We start from the raw sequence: 26557 nt of genomic DNA, 5'->3' as shown, positions 1-26557 counted from the left end.
TGATGGGATGTAGCACAAGGCCAGTCTCATTCCCAAGGAAACAGCTGCCAACAGATGGCAGGCTTCACTTTCTCATGAAGCTGTGGGTTTCCAGCCTCAGGGAGTGAAGAAGTCTTTCTCAAAGTGAAGAGCTGCAATCAGTTCCTCACTCTGCTGCTGTGTGTGGCATCTCTGCCTGTCTGAATCTGACCCATTGTTCAAAGCCCAACTTAAATGCCACTTCCTCCCATGGAGACTTTTCTGATTTTATCCTTTCTCCCAGGTTCCCCTCTCTGACATACTAGGTATGATCACAGACCACCAGACTCCTCTGTCCACGGAATTCTCCAGGGAATGTGTTGCCATTGCCTTCTCCAGGGGATCTTCCCAGCCTAGGGACTGAACCCAGGTCTCTCACATTACAGGCAGATTCTTTACCATCTGAGCGACCAGAGAAGCCCAGGTATGACTCATCTTCCTCCAAATACGCTCACTTGCTGTGACTGTCCTTAGAGTTAAATAGTTGACCTCTCTGAGCCTTAATTATTAATCCTTTTGTAAAGTGGAAATAATATCTGCCTTGTCAGGCAAAAGTTAAAAGAAATAATACATGTAAATATGTACAGTCCTAGACACACAGAATGCTCTTACATATGTTGGTCTGATGTTATCACACTCAAATGTACACCTACACAGCCCTACACATTCACAGACAGATTTTACCTGTGTGTGTTAAGGTCCTTATTCTTTTTTCCTTCTATAATAATTATTTGTGTAGGTTCCCAGAGTAGGGGTAGAGAAATAGGGTGTAGTGAAAAGAAATAGGATTTGGAATAAAAAATTTGGGTCTTCCCCTCAAACATCTGTGTGACTGAGATCAAGTTACTTCTCCCAAGTTACTTCTTCCTTCATAAAAGAGAGCTAACAATAAAATGTGTTTCAGAGTTTCCTCATGTACATTATCAAACTAAGAACGGATGCTCAAAGGCTTTAGAGACTGCCAAGTGCTAATGCATTGTTACCCAATTGCTCTTGTCTGTTTCCCAGAAGCCCAGACCACAGTGCCTTGCTGGGGATGAAAGAGGCACACACAATGATTGCTAAACGAGTAGGCCTCAGCACTGACTTCATTCAGTCTTCGGAGTTCCCCTCGGAGAGAAATTTTAATGTCCATTTCAAAGATAAGCAAACTGAGATTTGCAGTGGGTAAAGTGCCTCATTCATTTATTCAACAGACCCCTGAATGAGCAATTACCTTGAATCAGATTCTGGGGAGGGATACAAAAACGAAATCCCTGCCGTCCATCACAAGCCAGAGTGGAGGAAAGAGACATAAAGGAAAGTATAACACGAGGTGGATTATGAGTGATAGCATTTGTTGGGTACTTACTAAGTGCCAGACGCTGTCTTACGTGCTTTGCTCCTTCAGTCCTATCAGCCAGGGACCATTATTATGCACATTTCTCATGTATCCGTAGATTAATGGTGATTGCTTAAGGACTCATAAACCTCAGGGATGTTTCCTGAAGGACTAGGAATTAACTAGGCAGAGAAGGTGGTGGGGAAGGCAGGGCCATTTCAGGAGAGGGAAATGTGTGGAGACCACCTATTGGAAGCCTCCACAGCATCCCAGGCAGGGGCCAGAGCTGGTCAGGAGGCTGCAGGAGCACGCAGGACTCAATGTAGAAATGAGAGAGGCCCATATCCTACACGTAGCTATCTGAAGGGTTTTAAGCAAAGGAGAGACTTGGCTAAATTTTTAGAAAGATCATCTGGGCAGCTGGGTTGGGGGTGGATGGGAGGGAGAGAGATTCAGAGTAGTAATTCAGGCTCAAGTTGATGGTAGCCTGGACAAGGGCTTGGGGCAGTGAGGAGATGAGAGAGGCAAAGTTTTCTGAAAGATGATAGTTTGGGGATTGTTAAATAAAGGACAAAGAGTAATTTTGAAGAACACTCAGTTTCTGCTCCTAATCCAAGAGAACAGGGGAGATCTGATGAGGTAAATTTTGGATGGAGCCAAGGTGTTCTGGACGCCCAGTCTGTTCCCCTCCTGACAGTACCAGCGACGACTGCCCGGGAGCGCGCCCTCCGGGCACCAGGGAACGTGGCTACTTTAACAGGCAGCGGAATTTAAAGCCTGAACCCCATTCCCCACCTCCCTCCACCCCGCCCCTCCGCGCCCCCCGCCCGCTCCTCCGCGCCCCCCGCCCGCTCCTCCGCCTCCCCCTCCTCCGCTCCTCCCCCTCCTCCGCTCCTCCCCCCGCGCTCCTCCGCGCCACCCCCGCCCCCGCCGGCTCGCCCCCGCCGCCCCCGGCGCTGGCGGCGACAGCGGGGCGCCATCCTGGGCGCCAGAGGGCGCTCCCTCACACGCTCAGACCCCTCTGGCCCAGCCCGTCTCAGTGGCCGCGGAAGGTGACGTGGACACGGAAGTGGTCGTCGTCGCGGTGGCACCGGTGGGAGCAGGGCGCGGGGCTTAGAGTGCGGCCAGCAGGCGGACGGGAGGCGGCGGTCTCGCACCTGCAGTGGCTGAGGGCGCAGGTGTTGTCGGTTGGGTGCGAGTCCGGTGAGCTGACGAGCGGCTTCTCAGCGCTTCCCTTGCCCGTCAGTACCCCGCAGCTGGGTCCCGTTTAGCCGGCGTCACCATGACCAAGGCCGGTAGCAAGGGCGGGAACCTCCGCGACAAGCTGGACGGCAACGAGCTGGACCTGAGCCTCAGCGACCTGAATGAGGTCCCGGTCAAGGAGCTGGTCAGTACAGTCCCGCAAGGCCCAGGCGCCCACCCGCGACTGGCGCTGACCCCTGCTGCGTAGGTCACCTCCTTTCCCGTGCCTCAGTTTCCATGGCTTAGAACAGGTCGGGGGAGTGGGACTAAGTCCCCGGGGAGGCCGCGTCCGGCTCCAGTTTCTTCCTGGGATGTACACGTGTCACTTGGGCGCAATTCCAGGAGATGGGAAGGAGCTGCTTGTCTGGCTATGGACTTTTTAAGGGTGAGGAGTGACTTTCGTCCCCCCCCCCCCCCAGCCCCCGCCACCTTTTCTGAGGCCTTCACAGCGTTAGCTCCGTGCACTACCCAAAGCAGGAGCTGTTGGAGCGTTTGCTGGATGTATTCGGAGAATGAATGAACGAATGAATGAATGACTCGGTCCGAGTAGGCCTCCGGGTACTCCTGGGTGTGGCCCAGAAGCTGACTTTTCTAGGAAGTCAGCAATCCCAGCTTGCGGCCCCAGCCCTGAGGCGTCCTTCCATGAAGAGTGTGAAATCTCACTGCTTGGTTGGCAAGGTTTTCCCAACTCTGAAACTGGCGGGAATATGCACCTCTGTGGCTCACCCCTCCACCCACCTACTCTCACATCCCCAACTGGGAAACAAGCCTGAGGCCCCCAGGGACATTACAAGACTAGTTTGTTGCCAAAGTGGAGTTGGATGGTATATCCCTGCTATGCCCACCTGGTTCCCTACCCACGTCCCCCACCGTGGCCTCACTTTGGATGACCTACACTTTCCTCACTGCCTTTAATGAATTACATTTACCTTTGGCACTTGGCCCAGTTTACCCTCCACCTTGGCTGTGTAATATGGAGGTTAGAATGGGATTCCTAGTTCATATATCAGCTTCATTGTGTAATAGCTGAGTGCCCTTGGCAAGCTAGTTAACCTTTAAGCCTAGATTTCCTCATTTATAAAATGGTGATAATTGTTCCCATCTCATAGGATTGTTGGGAGAATTAAATAAGATTGTAATGTAAAATACATGGAAGGTAGCAAATACTGATGTATGTGGCTATTACTGAGGTGTTCTTCCCACTGTAGTATCTCAAACGTTTTAGGTGGTCAAACCTCCTTCTTGGGACTTTCTGACATTTGGAAAGTGCGTGTTGGCCCTGTGTCCTTAACTGAATATTTGCCTTCTTCCCCATGTTTCAGCCTGGCCTTAGGACTGATGTCCCAAATCATTTACTCCAGGCATCTGGTTGGTGCAGCACCACCCCTCAGAGACAGAAGGGTCAGTTTTGCTGAGTCTTTGCAGCCTGAACCCCATGGGAAAATAGCTGGGCTAGGAGAGCCTTGTTTTCATTCTGCATTCACTCATTCATTTAGTCACAAGGGTATGTTGAGTGCCTGGAAGGTTCTGAACTGGAGAATATGGAAATCACAAAGCTATGTTAGACAGAGTCTCTTTCCTGAAACCTAATAAGGACAGTGCTAGAGAGAATATTAAAAGTGCTATGGAGAATTTCTAAGAACCTGTTTTTTTTCTTGGATGTTTCACAGCCACATCCTTTCTCTTTACATTCTTCTCTAGGTCATGGTTGACTGGCTTAGGTTTCCTTTCGTGTGTCCAGGAACATTATACTTTAGTATTTTTTTTTTACAAGGCCTTGTCTAATTGTGGGAACTTTCTCTGGAAAATGCTTCATTAGCAGATGTCACTGAATTGTTCCATGTGTTGATCTGACATTTTGTTCTCATTCCCTTCTTAGGCTGCGCTCCCAAAGGCCACCATACTGGATCTGTCCTGCAATAAACTGACGACTCTACCGGTAAGGCTGGCAAGCAAGCATGATTTCTTCGAGAGCCCTGATGTTTCTCCTTCCTGTCTGGGGGGTCATGTCATAAAATATAATTTTAGGATAGGCCTGCAGGCAGGCTACCACTAAGTTGGAGTGTGTTGCAGGTAGAGTGGGGTGGTTTGTCTCAGTGGGAAGGGAAGCAAAGTAGAGACTTCATTCTTTAAGAACAGTGGGAAAACCAGGCCACTGAAAACTAAAGTCAACAGGATATTGGCTGAATTGTTTATTGGGTTCATTTTTTTTCAGCCTTATTTTATTCCTTTGAAAAAGTTTACTTCCTTGTTGCAGCAGAGGAGGCTACAGGCTCTTTTGTAAGTTTCTTTGCATTCCAGAGAGAAAGCTTTTTGGAATGGTCTCCTTGTGCATGTTTCGATGGGGAACAGGAGAAAGTGTGTTTTTGTAGAGCTATCATATCATTAGCTTCCCAGTACTTGAAATACGGTTTTGTTTAGCGCATCCAACCTAATACTTTTGACTCTCCTTGGACAACTTCTCCCAGTTCTCCTTCTTGCTCCACTTGTGAATCATTCAGCCCTGCTCAGCCCCTCCTGGGTCCTGGTTGGTCTCTTCTCCATGACAGTGCTCCTTCACTGTCAGGCCTAAGTTGTCATTGTTGCCTTTTTTGCCCATTATTCTGGCTTTGTCACTGCTTGCCATACTCTTCTGGCTCTGGCTCAGGGATCAAGTCTCAGAAGTTGGCAGTTTCTTCATTGGATCATTAGTCCATTTCCATCTCAGTATTCTCCTGGGCCTCACTTATCATCTATAGCATCTTCTTGCAGCTCATCAAGATTTGTTTCTAACACTGGGAAAAAGCATCTGAGATTCCACTTCTTCCAGGAGTATTTTATATCTAGTTAAAGAAGGGAAGCATTTCCTTGCAGCCTGCTGCAACTTTGTCAGATTGTCACTTGGTACCACCAAGTGCATTTTTCAGTTTGAATTTGTTCAGTTGTCATGCGTTCCCCTGAAGTGAGATCCACTGGCATTTACAGATTCCCAGAGAACACAAATCGGAGAAGGCAATGGCAACCCACTCCAGTGCTCTTGCCTGGAGAATCCCAGGGACAGGGGAGCCTGGTGGGCTGCCGTCTATGGGGTCGCACAGAGTCAGACACGACTGAAGCGACCCAGCAGCAGCAGCAGAGAACACAAACGGTGCATCATTAACTGAGGTCGGACCATCGCTTCAGACGGGTGCCGAGCAGAGGCTTCATGACAAGAGGGGTGTTTTGAACTGTGCTGAAGAGCCAGGATATGAGTAGGATTGGCCCCAGCCTGTTTAGTCAGTCATTCAGAGAATACTCCTTTAGCGTGTGTACTCAGTAATGTGCTAGGTGCTGCAAAGAACAATGAAGAATAAAACTGGGTACACAAAGAACAGGGGCTTTCCAGGTGGCACAGTCCAGCTGCTGATGCAGGAGATGCAGGTCTGATCGCTAGGTAGGGAAGGTCCCCTAGAGTAGGAAATGGCAAGCCCCTCCAGGATTCTTGCCTGGAGAACTCAATGGACAGAGGAGCTTGGAGGACTACAGTCCATGAGGTTGCAAAGAGTTGGATGCAGCTGCGTGCATGCACACAAGGAGCGCTTGATCTTTTTAGAAAATTGGATGGTCACACCATGTTTGGGCAGCTTCTATGAAAGTTGAATACAATGTGCTGTTGATGGCAGGTCAGAGAACTGGAGGTGAAGGAACCCACACTTACTTAATGGCTACTTCCAGCTCAGCCTTTTTGCACCTGTCTCACTGCTTACCGCCAGCAGTGATGCTTGCTATCTCCATTTTCATTCAAGCTGGAATAGCTGGTACAAGATAGAGTTGGGATTTGTGCATAGGTGCCTCTGACGTGGGGGCTCCCGGACTGAGCCCAAGGCTTAGGTGTTCTCTCTTTTTTGTCCTAGTCGGATTTCTGTGGCCTCACACACCTGGTGAAGCTGGACCTGAGTAAGAACAAACTGCGGCAGCTGCCAGCGGACTTTGGCCGCCTGGTCAACCTCCAGCACCTGGACCTCCTCAACAACAGGCTGGTCACCCTGCCTGTCAGCTTTGCTCAGCTCAAGGTAACGATTCCTGAGCCCGTGTTTCATAGCCAGGTGTGGCAGAGTGCTTGGGAACTGCGGGGATGGGGCTGCGAGAGAGGCCGACAGGCACACCACTTTGTTGCCACAGCCTCAGGTGGCTTTCCCTGTAAGTGGAGCACAGAGGGCTTTCTTCCTGCTCATTTTGTTCTGCTTCGAGGGACTCTTCCTGTGTGCCTGGGCTTACCAGCCTCTCTGCCCCATCTCTTTAGAGCCTGAAGTGGCTGGACCTGAAGGATAACCCCCTGGATCCTGTCCTGGCCAAGGTGGCAGGGGACTGCTTGGATGAAAAGCAATGTAAGCAGTGTGCCAACAAGGTAAGCAGGAGCTCCCCAGTGGTTTCTTCACACATGCCCCTGGGATCTGCCTCTTGTTTTTCTCTGCCAGGGCACCTGTAGCTGTGTTTTTTTAAAACACAGGCATCTCTAAAACATGTCTACTATGAGTCTATCAGGCAAAGGCACCTTTGTTTCTCTGTTTACTCTATAATCCTAGAACAATGCTCTCTTCTGCTCTACTGCCATGCTTCTGTTCTTAGAAACCAGGACCTGGCATGATCCAACACTGTACTGTTGATATTTGTTCATATGGAGCAAAAAGGTTAGGGACTGTGGCCTTTCTGAGTAAAGTTACTGTAGGAATTTTGATAATAAAGATGTTAATATTTGTAAGTTTATAGCTGGAAACAGACACATCTTGGGCAGACTTGGCATTTGATTTCAATTGAGTCATCTGACATAGGAGAAAGGAACTAACCGGCAGCCTGGAAGGCAAACATTTCCAATAACCTTGAAGATGCTTTACATTGCTTCTTAAGAACAGCACTGTACCCACCTCTCAACGATTCTAGCTGTAGTCATTTTTTCCCTGCAGCTCTAGAACCTTGCTGCTGCTTCAGCTGAGCACCAGATGACTTGGCTATATGTTTAGGGGGTGTTGTGAACAAAAAAGGATTTAACTTTAAATGCTAGATTAATGTAAGTGAAATGTGTGTATGATGGGTTCTCCGTATGAATCTCAGGAGTAATGGCCTTTCTTTTCTTACCATTAGCTCAGGACTTCTTAGATAGTCTATATCACTTTGTTACAAGAAACCAAATGCAACATCAGTGTATCCAAGAAGCCAAGGCAACAGTTTGCCCTCACTGGGGAACAGTACGAGTGATTAGTGAAGTCCTGTTCTGCAAACTGGGCTTTAAGGGTGATGTCTGTTCTGAAGACTAACAGTGGCCACCACTGACTATTCTTTTGTCTTATGTGCTTTCCATGTTTCATCTCCTAATCCTCATAACCCTGGGAAGTAGGTATTCCTTTTGTATCTCTGACATGAGAAACTCTGAATGTGCAACATCTTTGATTTATCCATTTATTCATTCACCTAATAATGTGTTAAACCAAAGAAGATGCTGATATTCTAGTTTTTTACCTACAAAAATAACTTTTATTGAGTGTAAAGGTCTTTAGTATTCACAGATATTCACTGACAGAGCTTCTGGGAGCACGGTGCATTGTGGATGTGGTGAGAAGCCATGTTCCTGGCCCCACTGCCCAGAGCTGTCTCGTGTCCACACCTTTAGGGACGTACAGGACTGGTGTGGGCCAATCAGAAGGTTGTTACTTGTCTCCTGGAGTTAGCTTGGTCTTGCCAGCTCTGACCCTGTGGCTACATAGTAACTGATCTATTTGGTTCATAGTAAAGCACCTTTTAAACATAATTTGTTAGTTTAGTAGAAATCGTCAGCTGCTTACTACCTGCTGTGGACTAGGATAGGTAGACAAAATCTACCCTCCAGAGGCTCCAGAGGAGCCTCTCCCATTTCTGAACAGGCTGGGTGGTCAGATAACTAACTCCTCATGTATTGTAGCCAAGCTAAAAGGGGTAGCTCTTAAACATTCCAGTTCCTTACTTAGCCAGCTTTTACCCAACTAAAACCAACTGCATGGTTGGTACTCATATAAAATTCAGAGTTCAGAGTGAGACAGGGACTTGGGCCACACCTCTCCCCATCATGCTTGACCTTCCTCCAGATCCTGTAGCTCCTTGCTAAGCAGCCATTTTTAAGTAAGTGTGACTGTTCTGGAGAGGAGTCAGACGGCACACTGTTGGTGCTGGTACTGGGTTACTCAGGACAGGGTTTCTGTGGCTTTAAGCCAGGTTCCTGGAGGGAGCGGCTTTTGCAGGCCTGCCGTGAGCCCTTCTTAGGACAGACGTAGCCATGTCTGAGGTTTCCATGAAGAAAGATGTTTACGTTTGAATACATATCTAGTATTAAGTAGTGAATAGCCTAGTGCATTCATGAAACAGACAGTCGAGACGATTTGCTGTCTTAATTTAGAATGCTTTAGGTTTTCTTATTAATGCAGTCAAGAAGATAAGGTAAAAAATGCAAGTGTTTAATGAGCTCATATAATGCCTTTCTCTGAGAACTCTCCTGCCTCTGGGCACTGGAAGTAAGAGGGACAAGCTCTGGCCTAGGCCTAGGAACTCAGGAGACCTGCACTCTCTGCTGTGCTACTTTCTAGCCACATGACATCAGAGCTTGGGTTTTCTTCCTTACCTTTACAATAGGCATCTAGTCAGTTGTTTAGGCATCCAGTCAGTTGTTCATCATACCTGTGCCTGTAATTAGCTAAACTCTGTGCTTACCTGCAGAGCTAAGGACAATAGTCCATACCCATTTACAGTCTAGGACTGAGATGGGTAAGAAAACTCCCCATAAGTGGGAGGAGGGGAACCTGAGGCGGCCAAAGGAGGGGTCGGACAGGAAGACGTCTTAGTGAAAGTGCTGTCCCTGGACCACACAAAAGTTGCTGGGAGAATTGCAAGAAGTGATTGTAAATGGCAGAACTTTTTACAGGTTCCAACTGGTATTGTGTTTCACAAGCTTTTTTTCATGAGCTTGAGTGAACTGGGCTCATGTTTCTTCTCTGACTGAGGCTGGTGCAGTGAAGACACAGGGTAGGATTCACCCTGTTATCTGCCCTGCTTCCAGGGCTCTGGTGATCTGGGCTGCTGCAGAAAGCAGTCTCTTTTGAGATTCCCGGAGTGAAGACAGTTGCTCAGAGTGGTTCAGTGCCCTCCTCTCCCTTTGCAGGTGCTACAGCACATGAAGGCTGTGCAGGCGGATCAGGAGCGGGAGAGGCAGCGGCGACTGGAAACAGACCGAGGTAGGTCGTCACCCCTCCTCTAGTCATCTTCCCGGTCCCTACCCCAGCCAGCTGGTTCTCATGCTTAAGGAGCTAGGATCCAGGAGAGGAGCCCTGCAGGGCAGTAGGGAATAGTGTGGTGGTAGATGGCAGCATCTCTCCAGTCCCAGCTTCTCCACTGAGACCCACAGCCATATTCAATAACTTGTCTTTCTGTCTGCTTAGACGGTTAGTAGGTTATCTCAAATTAAGCATGGCTAAACCAGATCCCCTTCAGTACCTCCTGCTCTTCCCCCATAATGGGAAATCACCATCCTTATTCAAGCCTGAAATTGGGAAAGTGTCCGTGATTGCTTTCTTCTGTTACTCCCGTGTCCAGTCTGTGAGCTGTGGAACCTCCAGTGCTAGTCAAGTCTCCTTCTGATAGACTGGCACAGTACCTGCTAGCACCATGCCCTGGCTCATACTTGTGCCCTTTCCACACAGCAGCCAGGGAGATCTTTTTAAAACATAAATCAATTCTGCTACTATTTGGCTGAACCTCTCATGGCTTCCATTTGAACTCAGAATGAAATTCAAACTCAGTAACATGGCTGACAAGGCCTGCCATGCCCCGGCCTACTTGCTTCTCTGTCCTCATACCACGTGCCAGGCAGAGAGTACAGTTACCCTCAGCCACACAAGCCTCTGTTGTTGCAAAACGCACCAAGTACAGTATCACCTTAGGGGCTTTGCTTGATTTCCTTTTCCCTCAGATCTTTATGTGGCTGTCTGCTGGCTTCATATGGTCCCTATCTCTGCTCAGATGTTGCCTTAGGTTAACCATAACCCTTTCAGAGCCACTCAAGCTAGAATTGCCAACCCACCTGCCACTCTATCACGTCCTTGATTATTTCCTTTATGGCACACATCACTATCTTTTTTGACTGTTTGTTCACTTGTTTATTGTTTGTCTCCTTCTCTAGAAAGCAGATGACTTAGGCAGTAGAGCCTGACTTTTCTTCACTGCTGTATCCAAGCACTTAGAACAAGGCCCGGCACACAGCAGATGCTCTGTTGGTGGCTGACTTCTGAGCCCCCTTACTGGAGGACTACCATGGTTAGAGGGACACGTGTAGTGCTGATTGTAGGTGGGCCCGAGATCAGAACCCCCGGGTTGTGACAGTCCCTTGTACATGCTGCCTGTGTTTACTGTGACTGCTGCTGCTTTTGCCTCTGAATGGCACATGTTCTCTTAAGGCTGGGCAGAGTGTGTTTTTGGCATTCTTGGTGCCCATCTGGAACTTGGAGTTTGTTTACAAAGCAGAGGGAAGCTACAGTGCTAACACTACTACCATTCAGATACATGACAGTTCAAATAGGCTTTTGAGCCCTACCAGGACATTTCACCACTATCCGTGGCATTCTGGCTTTGGAAAAATGTACTTCAGTCTTTCAGATAACTTATTTGGAAATGCATTTTTAGAAACCAGTTATTTGTAAGGTGGGTGTCATATGTAAACATTCTTGAGCTGTGGAATAAATCTGAATGTTAAATAGACTCCTGAGTTGAAGTCTAGAGTACCCTCTGACAAGCTATTAGTTTTACTTTTTCAGGAAAACATTTCCAACCTTTCTAACTCTGAACCTGAATACTCACTTTTTCATCCTGCCCTCCCATGCCACATTTCTTTCCAAAGCTTGGAAAGATGAGAGTCCCATGGAATCAACACCTCCCTTCTTTCCTCTGCTCATAGTTGAGTTGTGCAAGGCTGTGAATGGCTGTGAATCACAGTTCTAAAGGAGCACCAAACTCATCACCCATACCTTTCTTATGCCCCTCTTGCTATGTCACCCTACTCTTTCTGCTGCCTGTGGCTTGGAACCCCTTAATAAGAATCCACTGAGCAAACCCTGAGAGCAACTTATTGTATTTTAGGGAGGGCTTACTTCCCAGAGAACAGAAAGACATGTGATCCACCGCATTAGGGGAAGGGAGCTGAATCCATATTAATTACTTGGGATAGCACACTGGAGGTCTGTGAGAGAAGCCACTTTGGGGTATACTTTCTTGTAGAGGCTGAGAAGAAGTGGGAGGCCAAGCAGCGAGCTAAGGAGGCTCAAGAGCGGGAACTGCGGAAGCGGGAGAAGGCAGAAGAGAAGGAGCGCCGGAGAAAGGAGTATGACGCCCTCAAAGCAGCCAAGCGGGAGCAGGAGAAGAAACCTAAGAAGGAAACAAATCAGGCGCCGAGTAGGTTTTTCTATCAGTTGCAGGGTTCCAGGAGAGGTGTGGTGAGAGAATGGCTTAGATTTCTAGGCGTAGCTGAGTGAGCGAGCGAGCGAATAAGCTTATAGACCTTGTCAGGTACAATATACTCTAAAGTCTGGGAGTAACTTGGAGGATCCACTTACAGGGAATGGGAACCCTCCTAGTGCCCTGACTGGTTTGTTTTCCCAGTGTCACGTTTGGATCAGATGTGGCTGAGAACATTTCCCGAACAGGGAGTTGCACTTTTTGTAAAGGTTAGATTCTAAAATCACCCAGAAAGGTGAAGATCACTTGTGGTCACATGACTCTTAGAAGATCCTCCCATCGTCCAGCAAGTGACTGAGTGTGGTGCTGTCTCAGTGGTGCCAGCATGGCCTGTGATTTTCTTTCCAAGTTGGACCAGATCACTCTTTAGTGGACACAGAATTATGTGGCCTGCATTCAGGAAGCCATGCCACGTAGAAAACACATGAGCGTTTTGCCTAAATATGCCCTGTTGGATTTGTGTAGCAATGTGGCTCCATGTGTAAGTAAGGACTGTATCTTCTGGGCCAAAAGGGGCCCCTGAGGGGAAGGCATCTGAACAGGGAAGCTCTGGGGAGGGGAGGCCTGCGCCTGTCCCTGCTTGCCCCGCACTGGCCTTGAGCAGGCCACCCAGCCTCACCTCCGTTGTGTTCCCTCATGTAAATGAAGATCATACCTCCCTACGGGTTGTGATAGGATTGAAAAAAACCTCTGACCGGATCATGAAGTTCTTGGCATATGGGTGTTCAGACAGGTTTTTTAAAAACTTGCCTAAAAATCTCAAAATCAATTTTTTCTCCCTAATTTTAAATATATTCATTGCAGAGAATTTCTGTATATATCAGAAAATGGCAATCACCTGTAATCCCATTTCCAGCATTAATCACTGTTGCCAATATGTGTGTCAGGCTATTTTATATATTAGAAGTATTTACAAATTTTGAACCTGTTTCCCCAAATGGGCAGCACTCTATCCATGCTTGACACCTCCTGATAAAGCCCTGTCCTTGGCCCTAGGGGCCTGGATCATTGGCACGTTCTGGAGGAGAACTTAGGACCCTGGGGACTGTATGCTACGTGAGACATCCGCATGAACGAATCCGCTTTCAGTCTACTCCCTGAGATCCAAGGGACAAAGTTCATGTTTCAATCTCTGCATAGCAAAGTTTTTAAGAGCTCAAGTCTTCTTGTAATTGTGTTCTCCTGAGGGCCTGGGGAGTTTTCATCAGAGCGGAGGGGTGTGAGTGGATGTGCATGGAGGCGGCTAGCACTGACTAGAGCGTGCCTGTCCCTAAACTGCCTGAACTCTGTCTACTGTGACTCTGCCCCTCCAGAATCTAAGTCCGGCTCTCGCCCCCGTAAGCCACCACCCCGGAAACACACTCGATCCTGGGCTGTGCTGAAACTGCTGCTGCTGCTGCTGCTGTGTGTGGCTGGTGGGCTGGTTGCCTGTCGGGTGACCGAGCTGCAGCAGCAGCCCCTCTGCACCAGTGTGAACACCATCTACGACAATGCCGTCCGGGGCCTGCGCAGCCATGACATCCTCCAGTGGGTCCTGCAGACCGATTCTCAACAGTGAGCTTGTCCTTAACACCTGCTGCCTCCCAGCCTTGGAGCTTGGATTCCTATGGAATTGGGTTCTGCTGGACACAACCTCTTTTTAGTGTCAGACCTACCTGCCATCATCAAATGGCTGCCATTTGGTACCTGAGACCTCCTCTTTGTAAGACTTCTTTGTTCCTCAGTCAGGGTTCCCTGGTGGAATAAGGAAAAATAGGAGGTGGGGACAGTTACCTGCATGCTTAAAAGAATAGGCTTGGGTTAGGGAGAGAGCCTTTTCTAGTTGTTATACAAAGCTGTGTAAAGGCAAGATGCGTTTCTACTAAAGGTCAGCTGTCACTACATTTATACTTTTGTATGTCACAGACCCTTTCTTTCATTCCTCCCTGGGGAGCCAGGGCAGGTCAGGAGGCAGTGTGTTATTGGGGACTAGGGGAACACCATACTTGGCAAATCTCATCTAAATGGGGGGGGGAGGGGCATACCTACTTTTTAAGGATCTCAGACATTCAGATATTTTAACAGCCATACAAAATCTTGGGCTGTGACAGGACTTCCAGATCATCCAGTCCAATGTAACACTTGTAGACAGGGAGACAGGCTTTCCATGACTTGCCTATGGTCTTCCAGCTAGTTTGGGGGCAGAACTGGATTCCCACCCTGGTATCTTTTTCTCCCCATCATTTTACCTTCTTTATAATGTCCTGAGTAAACAAAACTTACAGAATTGGGTGTCTCTTGGCTGGAGTATAGAATCTCTCATGGGAAACAGATTTATGACGTATAAATAGAAATCTCATAGCCACAAGGGTCTTTGGCAGCTCCTGCAGAGTCCTGCCACAACTTCTGTAGCTTCTATAAAATGGGCACAGTCCAGGCTCCTGGCATCAGTTTGAGAGCATTAATCACTTGATTGCCAATAAACAAGAAGCTGGATCCTTGCAAAGCCACGTTGTCTGTGACAGCTCTATTACATAATTGGTGTGACTCAATACCACATAGGCAACCTGAAAACTAAGCTTCATAGGAGACTGTATGTTTAGCATTGATCCTAGACATCATGGAGTTTAAACGTGGCACATTAACCACTAGCATGAGTAAGGCAGCACTGTCCACTCCCTTTATCTGCCAGAGTCAGCATTTTCTTGCTCTGTGGCCTCCTTCACCTCTTTTCATTACATCAGAAATGGCCGTCATGGTGCTCATTCACAGAATACTCGTGATTGAAAGCTCCCTGCCTTTCCCCAGGGAGACTGAGAACCTGGCATGTTCAGAGACAGCAGGGTCCAGCTTGTCAGCACTAGTGGCCCATGGATAGCACTGACACTTGTGACTGTCCTGATGATGGAAGAAAAGATGTGTTCTTTTCTCCCTCAGGGAGAACTGCTGCATAGGCCCACACCTTACTCAGAATCACTATACATTCCTTTATTTTTCCTCTAAGCTCCAGAACCAATGGTACAAATGCTTTATTAAAATTAAACACAGGACATAAGATGAGATTAAGAGAATACAGAAGTTGGCACAGTGACTGGATCCCCGTTCCTTGGCTGGGTGAGGGAGCTCCGGTGGGTGGGGGGAAGGCAAGCGCACGTCCAGCCTCGTCAGGCCACCAGCTGAGGGCAGTTCACTTGTGGCCTGGAGATTTGATGCTGGGGTACTTTTGGATTTCTACAATTATTAAATACATGTCTGAGTGGTCTGTCTTTGTTCCTTTGTATTTTTGAGGGCTGCCTGGGGCAAGGGCAGGGGCAGTTCATACATGGCAGTTGACTTGCTAGGAGAGGAAGGCATCTCGGCCTCCACCCCAGGTGGGCAGGTAGAGACACTATCACAAATAGCAACACCAAGGAAAGCCTGCTGTGGGCAGGACCCAGGCTTGTGCTGCAGGAGGTGCTCCTCATTCCTACACTGTAGTCATGGTGCAGCGGTGGAAACCAGCTTTTCATCCTCATCCTGAGGGCTGGCTTCAGTCTGCACTGTCTAAGGGGAGATCTGGCTGCAAAGCTGTCATCTGAAGGTAGATACGCCTGGACAGCTCTGGTCCAACACGGCGCGAGGTGGCTGTCACGCCTTCCCCACGGCGCACCTTTAAGTCTGCGAGCAAATTCTGGCGTTCTTGCTCAGAAAAACACCGCTTATAAGCCTGAAAGTAGTAAATGAGCTGTTAATACCACACCACCCACAGCCATTCTTCATCTACGAACAGAGGATAGGAAGCTTGTGCTGGAGGGTGAGAGTCTGTCCTCCCTCCCTTATCAGTGCTGACTCTGATCTCAGACCCGCACTGTGGACTTCCAAGGCATTCCTGGGCCCTCCCCAGTGCTGTCCGTGGAAACTGGGAGTCCACCAAGGCCACGGCACACTGGGCAGTAACCCCTGGAACAGCATACCTGGATCAGGATCTGTGGGGAGGGATAGGCATCCACAATGGCACTGGCCATCTCCAGGCTGACCCGGTTCAACTGCTGAATCTGTCTCCTCCAGACCAGTGCGAGCCCCCTGCCAGAGCGGTCCACCTTGGCCCCTCCAGCCCAGTCACTCTCCAGGCAGAAGGAGAAACTAGTTTGATCTCGGAGCTTCCTGCAAACAGCGCAGTTGAGGAGCTAAGAGTCATGCATTTGTCTGCTGCACTTATCCCTTTAACTAGGAACTTAAAAACCTCCCTCTGACCTTGGAAGAGGTGTGTACAATGTTCCACCTAGGCAATGCTAGTTGCTTAAAAACTAACTAGATTCCCTTAAAAACAACATTTACTCCTTTTCATTAAAAGAGAAGTTACCAGATTCTTGCTTACACTGAGACTGGGCTCTATTTGGGGAGGCAGTGTGCACAGGCGTAGGCACAGGGGACTGGGTGTCAGGCAATTTAGAGTCTAGCTCTGGTTCTAATTTGCTCGGAACTTTGACAAGTCGGTCTCTTTAGGCCTCAGTTCCCTCAGGTATAAAATGAAGGACTCGACTGTCTCTCAGGTCTTGTTAATTTTAAGTTCTAACGATGAACAGCCCTTGAGCTAAGTAGGCTAAAAAATTGTTTTACAAAAGCATGTTTCATTGTGACCTGATCTGCAATGAATCCTGGTAACTTGGCCCACTGATAACCCAGTACAAATCTGCAAAACATAAACTTACACATAAGCTAAAGTGTTAGTTGTTCAGTTGTGTTGGACTCTTTTGCAACCCCATGAACTGTACCTCTGTCCATGGAATTCTCCAGGCAAGAATACTGGAGTGGATTGCCATTCCCTTCTCCAGGGGATCTTCCCGACCCAGGCAGTGAACCCAGGTCTCCCACGCTACAGGCAGATTCTTTACCATCTGAGCCACCAGGCGATCCCTACACATATAAGCTAAAGGAGAACATTTTAAAGGGACCATGCTTGAAGGCTCCTTCCAAGAATCCCCAGGGTTAAGTCAGCTGCTTCTGCCTCAAGCTTGAGCAACAACAGACTAGCAGCAGAGTTAGGGGAAGGAGACCTCTTCTCTGGGTACCAGAATCATTGTAAAGGACAAGGCCCAACCACTGAGCTAGGACTCGATGGGGGGCACTCACTTGAAGGGCGCTTCAGCCACGGCCTTTGTGAACGCGCATGCCAAGTCAGCCAGCTCTTTCCAGCTCTGCACAATTTGAGTCTGGGCTTCTGTGTGCAGCTGCAGATCTACCAGTGCCTAGAAACCCCAAAGCAAGATGGACTGGAAGAGTATGGAGAGACCAGTTTGAAACTATTCTCCTCTCACTGTTCACTGAAGCTACACCCCAATCCCTTGGCTCCATTTGGCCCTTCTTTCCTACCTAGTGCCAGGGCAGAAAGTAGTGTCCAGCAGGCATTTTACTCTTTAGCAACTCAGGTTAGATGAGAGTGGGTGCCCACACTGATTTAGGCAACATAAGTTCTTACCTCTTCCATATCTACCCTGGTCACCATGGCCACTGTGCTGGCCTCTGGTTGTTTCTGCTGCTGCTGCTTCTTCTCCTTGGCCTGTTCTCTATTTGCCACTCTCTGTTTCCTTCTTAGAGGATTCGGAGCACTGGAGCAGGGGAGGAAATCAAAAGTGTAGCAGCTCCAGGCTGGGCTCAGGCAGAAGAGGTGTGAGAAGGCTGGACCAGAGAGTCACAAAGGGCTAGGAGGGATGCTGTTTTGCAGAGGGACCCAGATCTGGAATGAATAAATCCACCCCTGCTGGCCCAAGAGCTGCCCCTTTTAATACTAAGTCTTGAGGACAAATCCAAACCTGAAGCGCTTCTCTGGATCCACAATCAACAGGGACAGATCTTTCCCAGCTGTCCTCGCTGTGATGTCAGTCACAAAGCTCCGAAGTGTTTCCTTCCCTTCCTCAGTGCTGCCCAGACTTCCCTGCATGGAGGGGCAGAAAGGGCATGAATGCCTGCTCCCTAGAGCCAGCCCTCTGCCTGGCCTCAGCACCCACCCCTCTGGCTGTACCCACCTGCTTGAAGTGGTAGATCATGGACATAAACACCTCTGCCAAGAGCAGTACCAGAACCATGGGCTCTTCCACCCAGCCCTCCTCGCCATCCTGTTAAAGGAAACAGATCCCCGCAAAGGGAGGCAGGTCAGCAGGTGCTCAGCACCTGAGAGAAACCCAGGCCTTCTGGGTGAATGAATTCATCCCCATTGGCCTAGTCCATTTTGCAGTATCCTTTTTCTTCTAGAATGAAATCATGATGGCAAGAAATAGTAACCCATGATTCTGTCCCTCCCAGTCCTCAATGGTTCAACCTTGGTGTACTGCACTTTAGAAGTAGTGAATATGAAAGGTAAGTTGAAATAGGCTGAGAAGTAACTGCCAATATTCTATGCATTTTGAATTGGGGAATGGAGGGTAGGAAACTCTTCTGAAGAATCTGGAACTAATATGTAATTTGGGCTTTGAGGGTAAATGCGAAGTATGAGCTGAGCAGCTCTTGGAAAGGAACAGGTTTTGTGTGACAGAGATAAGAATCACCAAGGAAACCTCGGTCTGTGAGAGCACTTCTCTTTCACCACACTAAGGCATAATCAAACAAAGCCAAGGTCATGTAACAGTCCACAACCCTACAGTGCAGCATTAACCAATCTGAAATGGCAGCACTACCCAAGATGAAGAAACTGAGTAAAGGCTGTTGTTATACAAGGGATGGAGCTGTCCCTTGTAGTTTCCTTGCACCCTGCCCACACCTTGAAAAACAGCCCTTTATTAAACCCTCCTCTAGTTTATACTGAGCATGCCATCTGCTTTCCAGGTGGGGCCTTGACTAAGATATAGCCTTTAGGATAAAAGCATACTTATCTTGTAAAACTAAGGAGGAGAGACAGCAGTCAGAAAACCCCTACCTCAGAGGGCCCAGCCCTTCTCCTCCACGTGAGGCTGCAAGGCACAGCCTGTGCCTCTATCACACAGCAACAATCCATGGACTGCAGGGCTCCAAGGAGCTGACCCCCACCTCCCATCTGTAAGAGCGCTGCAACAGATGGGAAAGGGACTGTCAGCGGGACCCAGAAAGCAGTTTACCCAGCAAGAGAGAAAGAAAGATGCCGGTAGGACCTGGATCCAGCAGCACAACGATGTGCTTTAAGCACTCCTCTGGCCTCTGAGCTTTCAGCCTGTTAACCAGGGCTGTCTTCTTCTTCCTTTCCTGTTGCCTCTGGGTGCTCTCCTTCGGGCTTGCTCGTCCCCACTGCTGGCATCCCTGTGTGCTGCTCTTCTGGACCTTCTGACTATACTTGCGTCTCTTCTGAGGCAGGGGCACCTCAGCATTTGTTTTGGTTATTGTCAAGCTGTTGCTCTGGACGGTGCAGGTAGTTTGGTAGGCTGGCAGCTGATGGCATGGATTGTCTACCACAGGGTCCTTGTTACTTGATGCATGCCTCTCTGAGGTACCACAGAGGGGAATATCACGGATCTTTGTAAATGGCTGTTTTTGACAGTCATGTGATACTCTTTCATTATTTTGATGATCCAAAACCCTTTCAAATGGGGAGCTGGATTTTTCAGGGCTCAGCTGTTTATGAGTCAAAAACTTACAAATAAGCCTCTCAGCCAGGGGCATAAATTCCTCCTCATTCTCACTTCCACTGCTTAGCACACTGACTGGCTCTGTTTGTATGACAGTTTCAGTGGCCTCTGGAATGAGTGGTGGATCTTTCAATTTTGGTGACGGACAGGAGGCCTCAGAATCTGAGATGTCAACCACTACAATCTTCTCATCCTCCTGAGGCTGCCTCCTCTTTACTGAAGATGGTTTATTCTTCAGAAAGGCAAATGTGGGCAGCTCCTCAGAGTCACTCTCACTGGAATCCAGTGAGAGTGATGACTTCTTTACAGCCATCAGTATGTGCAATCAGGTTAATTCCCTGCAATGAAAAGAGAGATGAGACACAGGCTGTAGCACTGAATTCAGTCCAGTTGTGCTCTATGGCCAAGCTTTATGGAAATAAATGATATACAGAGAAATGAAGAAACAGAGAAATAGGACATGGTCCAATACAATCAATCTGGAACTCAGAACAGCTACGTCTGTAGTCTAACAGGAACCCTCCTCACATCTCTGTGAGGTATAAACAAAGTGGAGGTTACTATTAAAAAATGTTAATGAGGTAGGAACAAGACCCAATACCACCTCTTTACTGATCTCTGCATGTAAGATGGAGATTTCAAGAGTCATTCTTTTTTTAACTGAGATATCACTCACATACCATAAAATTCCATCCTTTTAAAATGTACACAATTCAGCAGTTTTCTGTATATCTGCAAGGTTGTATCACCATCACTACTATCTAATTCCAGAACACTTTCATCATCTCAAAAAGAAATCCTATAGCCATTAGGCAGTCAATCCATTTCCCCTTCCCTGGAGTCCCTGGCAACCATAAACCTACTCCTGTCTCTACAAATCTACTAGGTATTCTAGATAGTTCACAGAAATGGAGTCCTAAGTATGTGAACTCTGGTGACTTAGCATGTTTTCAAGGTTCACTCATGTTGTAGCATGTGTCAGGACTTCGTAGCTTTTTATAGCTGAGTAACACTTCACTCCATTGTCTATCCATTCACTTGGTGGACATTCTGTTTGATTCCATTTTTGACCATTACGAATGCTTCCATGAACATTCACCTCCTAGTTTTTGTGGGGATGCTTTCAGTTCTCTTACAGAAATATCTAGGGTCGCAATTGATGGGTGGTGCGCAAGACAATCTGAACATACTCACTAACACTGCAGGATGAGCCATGTAACCTGTCCCGGCCATGCTTTTTCAGTAAAACAGGGATAGTCACATTACCTACTTTACAACGATGTGAGAAGGTAAAAAAAAAAAATTTTAAGTAATTCATCTATAGAGCTTAGTACTGTATCTGGCACGCAGGAAGTGCTCTGTAAAGCTGAACGACTAGGGAGGGACCTCCCTATCCCCGCTCAGGCCTCGGTTAAAGTGTTAGTCACTCAGTCAGTCGTTTCTGACTCTTTGCGACCCCATGAACTGTGTAGCCTGCTAGGCTCCTCTGTCCTTGGAATTCTCCAGGCAAGAATACTAGAGTGGGTGCCATTCCCTTCTCCAGGGGCTCTTCCGAACCCAGGGATCGAACTCGGTTCTCCTTCATTATGGGCAGTTTCTTTACCGTCAACCTCGGTAACTCTGGCAAAATGCGGCTATCGGATAAGCAGGCCCCTGCTGAGCTCGCTCCACGTCTCTCCCGCAGGCACAGGGCGGACAAGTCGTCCACAAGCGCCGGCAAAGGCCGCGGCCACCAAGCCCCGGCAGACCCTGGCTCAGGAAGTAGGCCCTGCGCCACCCGCCCACCAGCAGCCCAGCCCAGCAGCGCTCACCAGCAACTCGTCGCGCCACTCTTTCGTCTGCCACTCAGGACCCGGAAATAGATCTCCCGGTAGCGGAAGCACAACTCTAACACCGGAAGCGGGAGTACGTAAAACATGGCGTTGGCGGTGCTGGCGTGGAGGACCCGGACTGCTGGTAATCGGACGCCGTGGCCGTTGCGGGGCGAGGGGTAGAAGTGCAGTGGAGACCTTGCAGGGAGCCTGAGGGTGGAGGCGGTACCCCGTGGAGGAGACTGCGGGAAATGTGCGGGGCAGTCGTTGATCACGTGACATTTGGGGCGTGGAGCACGTGACCTTACCTGGACCGACTTGCTCATACAGTTTCCCTTGCTGTTATTTGCCGCCTCCTCTGTCTGGGTTTCTTTGGATCCCTTCATCCACAAAAATAGGTTGCTATCGTTGGCACATAGGCGCTCAAAAAGTTAATCCATTCGTTCAGTAGATTGAGGTCTGCATTTGTGCCAGACACTGGTAGGTGTTGAGGGTTGCTGAAGACAGTCTCTAGCCCCAGGAAAGTTACTTGTAATAGATAAGCCAGTAAATAAGCACATAAATACAATTTTGAGTCATTACAGGTGCTGTGACCGAGAGGGAAAAATGTGTCTGTGTCTTTTCTTTTAGGTTGGGTAGTCAGGGAAGCCCTCTGAGGAGGTAGCATATAAGTTAAGACCTTAAGGATTGTAGGAGGCCTGGTTTTAAGAGAGTGAAGGGCTAGAGAATGATTTGATCCAATTTTCCATTTTGAGGAGGAAGCTCTTGCTCCTCTGTGAGCTTAAAAGGAGTAGGAATAAAAATAAGGAAGCCAGATGGGAAGTAGTAGCAATAGACCTGATGAAAGATGGTTTAGTCAGGATGTTGGTGTCAGTGAACTTGGAGGGAAATGAGTGGGTTTGAGATCTGTTTTGGAGATAGAATCCAGAGCTTGCTGATGGACTCCCTCCATACCTGAGGTTAGCGAAGGGAAGGAATCTGCAATGACTCTTTGACTTCTGCCTGACCAGCTATGTAGGTGATAGCATCATTTTCTTTGAGGAGGATGGGGTATAGGGTGAAGGGGAAAGATTTGTGAATGAGATAAGGTAGGTAAAGCCAAAGTCCAGTTTCTTACTTTAGTGAGTGAACAAATGTAGAGGTGTTTAAAGGTAGGTAGATCCTGATGCTGGGCGTTTAATATGTTGTCTCTCTTAAGTCCTTGTCTCTGGCCTTTTGCCCCAGCTAGTCTCTGTTCTAATTAAAACTTCAGAAACCTAGGTTTTAGAAATTATGAACTGACAGGCTCCAGGGTCGCACAGGGCTTCTCTAAAGACTCTGGCATGACCCTGATTAGCACAGCTGTATCTGGAGACCTGAATGCAAGGATTCCCAATCCTGGGCTTGTCCTGGTAAGGGCTTGTGCCTAGCACAGGGCTTCCATCCTGGTCAGCATGAATTTTAGTTCACTTTCCTTTTTAAAATAAATACCATTGAGCACTTTGGAATGAGTATGGAGAGGTCAGATTAACAAGGGCATGGTTATCAATCTGTCTTCTCTATGCTTAATGGGCTTGCCAAACAAAGGGACCGGCCTTCTGAACTGTGCAGGGGCCTGTGGGGGCCGCCCTCAGAGAGGCTGCCCTTTTAGTTTACAAGTATCTGGTGTGCTATGGATGGGTGGGTGGCTAAGAGAGTGGTGGGTGAGGTCAAAGCAGGAGGCTGTCTCTGGTGTTCTGTTGTTGGGCTCTGTGGTCTGGCCCCTGCACAGTGCGTGGAATCTTGAGGGCGTAATGGTGAGAGACTGAAACAGGCAGCTCTGTGGCGTCCTCTTGCTGGCTTCTGTTTCTGTGGTTTTGTTTCTCCTTAGTAGGACTGCATATGTCAAAACCCAGGACACATAGTATTTTTTTTTTCCTTTTTACTCCCTCCCCCAAATCCTAAGCCACACACACAACTCATGTAGCGCTTACACTGTGGACAATACAAGGACTTCAGACATTCCCTGAAAACCCACACAGTCACGTGGCATTTCTGTTCACACATCTTCACTTCCCCTGAAAATGCCCCCTGCCGCCTCTCAGCTTAGCAAATGGCCCACTGAGGCAAAGAACGAGAATCTCCTGGGAAGCCTCTCTGTTTGAAAAGCATTTCTGTTCTCTGTGCAGTTACAGCCCTGCTGAGCCCTCCTCAGGCTGCAGCTCTTGCTGTCAGATATGCATCCAAGAAGACAGGTGGCAGCTCCAAGAATCTTGGTGGGAAGTCTCCAGGCAAACGCTTTGGCATCAAGAAAATGGAGGGTAAGGATATGGCCTGCCTTCTACTTCCCACTTAGCAACCTCCCTTTCTGCCCCGATATTCCTCTGAAGAGCAGGCAAACCACACAAGTGCCTGGCCCTGTACTCTCCATGTTGCTTACCAGAACATTTAGTTCCAAATTAAAGAAGCAGATAAGACCTGAAGCAAGGTGGAGGGGCTGAGGAAGAGCAAATAGGTGGGAACCTTGGCTGTGTGACTAGAGTGGAGGTTCCCAGGGAGGGGTTGTGGGCTGCTTGTGTCAGACCCTCTGGGAGCTGGTCCTTTCCAGGGCCGGGTCTAGAGGCTGGTATGCAGCCTTTGGGCCAGGAAAAGTGGGGGCTACTGTGTTTTCTTAGCAGCTTGTTGTCTGCCTCATTGTCAGCACCCGGAGGCAGTGCACTTGTGGACTTCTCTTCTAGGTCACTACGTTCATGCTGGCAACATCCTTGCGACTCAGCGCCACTTCCGCTGGCACCCAGGTGCCCACGTAAGTTGCTTTGTGCTTCCTTCCACCCCCACTTTTTCTTCACCTCTCCATGCTCCTGAGCACAGTAATTATAACAGTTGCATCTGTTGGGTGCATACCAAACGCCAAGCACGCTGATTCCTGGGCCTGCATTATCTTATTTCATCTTTACTCCCATCCTGAGGGTAGGTAGGTATCATCTGTATTTTATAGGTGGGATGCCAAAAACTTAGAAAGGGGGTCATGGGGTAGTGACAGAGCTGGGATTTGAACCAGGTCTGCTGACTCCCAGGTCACCTTTTTGCCTAACCCCCATTTCTTGGAAGAGGAGATTTCTAGTGATTTAAGATATTTTTTTAATCTTGAGAAACTAATTTCAGTTGATTCATTTTTTCTTATTTTAAGAATTCCTCCTTTGCATAAAATTGTTATTAGGTGCCTGAAAGATAACTTGAATTTAATAAAATAGGATTCAGTATATGGGCCAGAAATTAGGTCCATACCCGGCAGGAATTTCAGCATCAGCAAGTTAGTATCACTTGCTAAGGTAGGAAAGTTCTTTAACACAGATCTATGCTCTGTCCTTTACATTGTTTAAAATGTTAGTTTAGTTTCCTCTGTAATCTATTTCCTCCTCCCTTCTTGCCTCTTTTTGGGCAATTTTAGTAGGCATAGAAAGACTGATAGTAACCTATAATTATTTCAAAAATGCTAATTTGTATGTGAATTGACTGTATGTGTAGTAACTTTTTTTTTTAAGAACTCGAGACATTCAGTATGTGGCTATGTTCATTTTTAGTTCTACTAAAATAACAACAGTAATAAAAACTAATATGTTTTGACCTGGGCAGTATTTTAAGCTCTTTCTGATTATTAATTTAATTCTCAAGATGACCCTATGAAGTAGTTAATATTTATCCATATTTTACAGTTGAAAAAAGTGAGACACAGTGAAGTAAATTAACTTGCTCAGATCACACAGTAGTAAGTAGTAGTGCTGGGATTTGAGCCAGAGTCTGTTCTTTTAATTTGAGAGATACTGAATAATGCAGGACTGCCTGGATAAAACTTGCCACACATCTAATCTCAAGTTCGATAAATGAAAAAAAGCTAAGATATGTATAGTTAATAATATGTATATATTTAATAAACAGTTTATTTTAATCTCTTTGCTCATATTTCTCACCTGAAAATCAGATTTAGACATAGTACCTACTTCACAAGGTGAGAATTAAGTGAGTTAATGTGTATAATAGTGCTTGGAATAGTGCTTACACACAGTAAGTGTGACACAGTATTAGCTTTTATCATTGAGTGAGTGAGTGAAGTCGCTCAGTCGTGTCCGACTCTTTGCGACCCCATGGACTGTAGCCTACCAAGCTCCTCTGTCCATGGGATTTTCCAGGCAATAGTACTGGAGTGGATTGCCATTTCCTTCTCCAGGGGATCTTCCCGACCCAGGGATCGAACCTGGGTTTCCCGCATTGTAGACAGACGCTTTACCGTCTGAGCCACCAGGGAAGTCCCAACTTTTATCATTGCTTTTGTTTAATTAGCATATGCATTAGTTATGTAGCTTTGAGCCTAAACTTCACCATATAGATGAGAATGTTGCGTCAAGCTAGCGTTATGGTAAGCCTCCCAGAAGCAGGCTCCCAGGAGCAGTGATTAGACCTTTTCCTGGGCCTGGTTTGCGCATCTGTCCAGTATGGCTTCTGGCCACCTGTACAGATAGAAGTCCAGGCATTACCCTCAGGGACTGAATAACCACTAGGATTGGCTATTGGAGTTTTCTTTTCCCACCTTTATTGTGGAATCATTACCAAGCCCCCAGGGAAAGGGAGCCTTAGATGGAGCTTTCTGAACCCTCCCTTTTGGCCCCAGGGCCTGAATCTTTGTGAAGAGTCTATCCTAGAGCCCTGGGATGGGCCCCCCTGGCTGTCCAGCTGACTACTCCTTGTGTGTTGCAGGTGGGGCTGGGAAAGAAGAAATGCCTGTATGCCCTGGAGGAGGGGGTAGTCCGCTACACTAAGGAGGTCTACGTGCCCAGTCCTAGCAACTCGGAGGCTGTGGATCTGGTCACCAGGCTGCCCGAAGGGGCTGTGCTCTACAAGACTTTTGTCCACGTGGTTCCTGCCAAGTCTGAGGGCACCTTCAAACTGGTAGCTATGCTTTGACCTCCTGATTGAGGCCTTTGGAGGCCAGGTGACAGGAGAGGATGGTACCAGACGTCATCAAGAGTTGGAGTGATGACAAGGCCTCCCAGTGAAGGAGTCTGCTTGGCGGTGACTGCAGGAGACTCTGAAGTGACTGGTGGAAGCCCTTTGGGAGACCTGATCTGGGGCCAACAATAAAGTTAGCTGGCGTCGAGTTTCTGCTA

At 47.9% G+C, this 26557-nt stretch overlaps 3 protein-coding genes across 4 annotated transcripts; 2 read left to right on the top strand and 1 right to left on the bottom strand.

Moving 5' to 3' along the window:
• The first annotated feature begins 2381 nt into the window (after positions 1-2381).
• On the top strand, positions 2382-15311 carry LRRC59 (leucine rich repeat containing 59). Its single transcript, XM_040245729.1, has 7 exons — positions 2382-2726; positions 4461-4520; positions 6454-6612; positions 6843-6947; positions 9726-9798; positions 11834-12007; positions 13384-15311. The coding sequence occupies exons 1-7, from the start codon at positions 2622-2624 to the stop codon at positions 13626-13628; spliced, it is 921 nt and encodes a 306-aa protein (XP_040101663.1). The 5' UTR covers positions 2382-2621; the 3' UTR covers positions 13629-15311.
• On the bottom strand, positions 15062-21512 carry EME1 (essential meiotic structure-specific endonuclease 1). Of its 2 annotated transcripts, XM_040245703.1 has the most exons (9): positions 21435-21512; positions 19153-19961; positions 18942-19069; positions 18055-18144; positions 17842-17963; positions 17508-17637; positions 17162-17277; positions 16003-16192; positions 15062-15755 (listed from the first exon to the last, which is right to left on the bottom strand). In XM_040245703.1, the coding sequence occupies exons 2-9, from the start codon at positions 19934-19936 to the stop codon at positions 15579-15581; spliced, it is 1737 nt and encodes a 578-aa protein (XP_040101637.1). In that variant the 5' UTR covers positions 19937-19961; positions 21435-21512; the 3' UTR covers positions 15062-15578. The 2 variants fall into 2 exon arrangements, with proteins under 2 accessions (XP_040101637.1, XP_040101638.1); XM_040245704.1 differs by lacking the exon at positions 21435-21512 and having other exon boundaries at positions 19153-20591.
• Positions 21469-26557, top strand: MRPL27 (mitochondrial ribosomal protein L27). Its single transcript, XM_040245739.1, has 4 exons — positions 21469-21579; positions 23582-23713; positions 24131-24198; positions 26148-26557. The coding sequence occupies exons 1-4, from the start codon at positions 21540-21542 to the stop codon at positions 26352-26354; spliced, it is 447 nt and encodes a 148-aa protein (XP_040101673.1). The 5' UTR covers positions 21469-21539; the 3' UTR covers positions 26355-26557.

The sequence above is a fragment of the Oryx dammah genome, unplaced genomic scaffold (assembly GCF_014754425.2).
Source record: "Oryx dammah isolate SB20612 unplaced genomic scaffold, SCBI_Odam_1.1 HiC_scaffold_8, whole genome shotgun sequence".
Classification (NCBI taxonomy): Eukaryota; Metazoa; Chordata; class Mammalia; order Artiodactyla; family Bovidae; genus Oryx; species Oryx dammah.
Note: the sequence above shows the minus strand (reverse complement) of the source record. Positions and strands in the feature narration are given on the sequence as shown.

Coding starts and splice junctions, on each gene's coding strand:
- MRPL27 (XM_040245739.1), top strand. CDS start 21,540: ATGGCGTTGGCGGTGCTGGCGTGGAGGACCCGGACTGCTG. Junction 23,714..24,130: donor TGGCATCAAGAAAATGGAGG/GTAAGGATATGG, acceptor CTTCTCTTCTAG/GTCACTACGTTCATGCTGGC. Junction 24,199..26,147: donor GCTGGCACCCAGGTGCCCAC/GTAAGTTGCTTT, acceptor TGTGTGTTGCAG/GTGGGGCTGGGAAAGAAGAA.
- LRRC59 (XM_040245729.1), top strand. CDS start 2,622: ATGACCAAGGCCGGTAGCAAGGGCGGGAACCTCCGCGACAAGCTGGAC. Junction 2,727..4,460: donor AGGTCCCGGTCAAGGAGCTG/GTCAGTACAGTC, acceptor TTCCCTTCTTAG/GCTGCGCTCCCAAAGGCCAC. Junction 6,948..9,725: donor GTAAGCAGTGTGCCAACAAG/GTAAGCAGGAGC, acceptor CTCCCTTTGCAG/GTGCTACAGCACATGAAGGC.
- EME1 (XM_040245703.1), bottom strand. CDS start 19,936: ATGGCTGTAAAGAAGTCATCACTCTCACTGGATTCCAGTGAGAGTGAC. Junction 17,964..18,054: donor TGATCTACCACTTCAAGCAG/GTGGGTACAGCC, acceptor CCCTCCATGCAG/GGAAGTCTGGGCAGCACTGA. Junction 15,756..16,002: donor CCCCACAGATCCTGATCCAG/GTATGCTGTTCC, acceptor TACTACTTTCAG/GCTTATAAGCGGTGTTTTTC.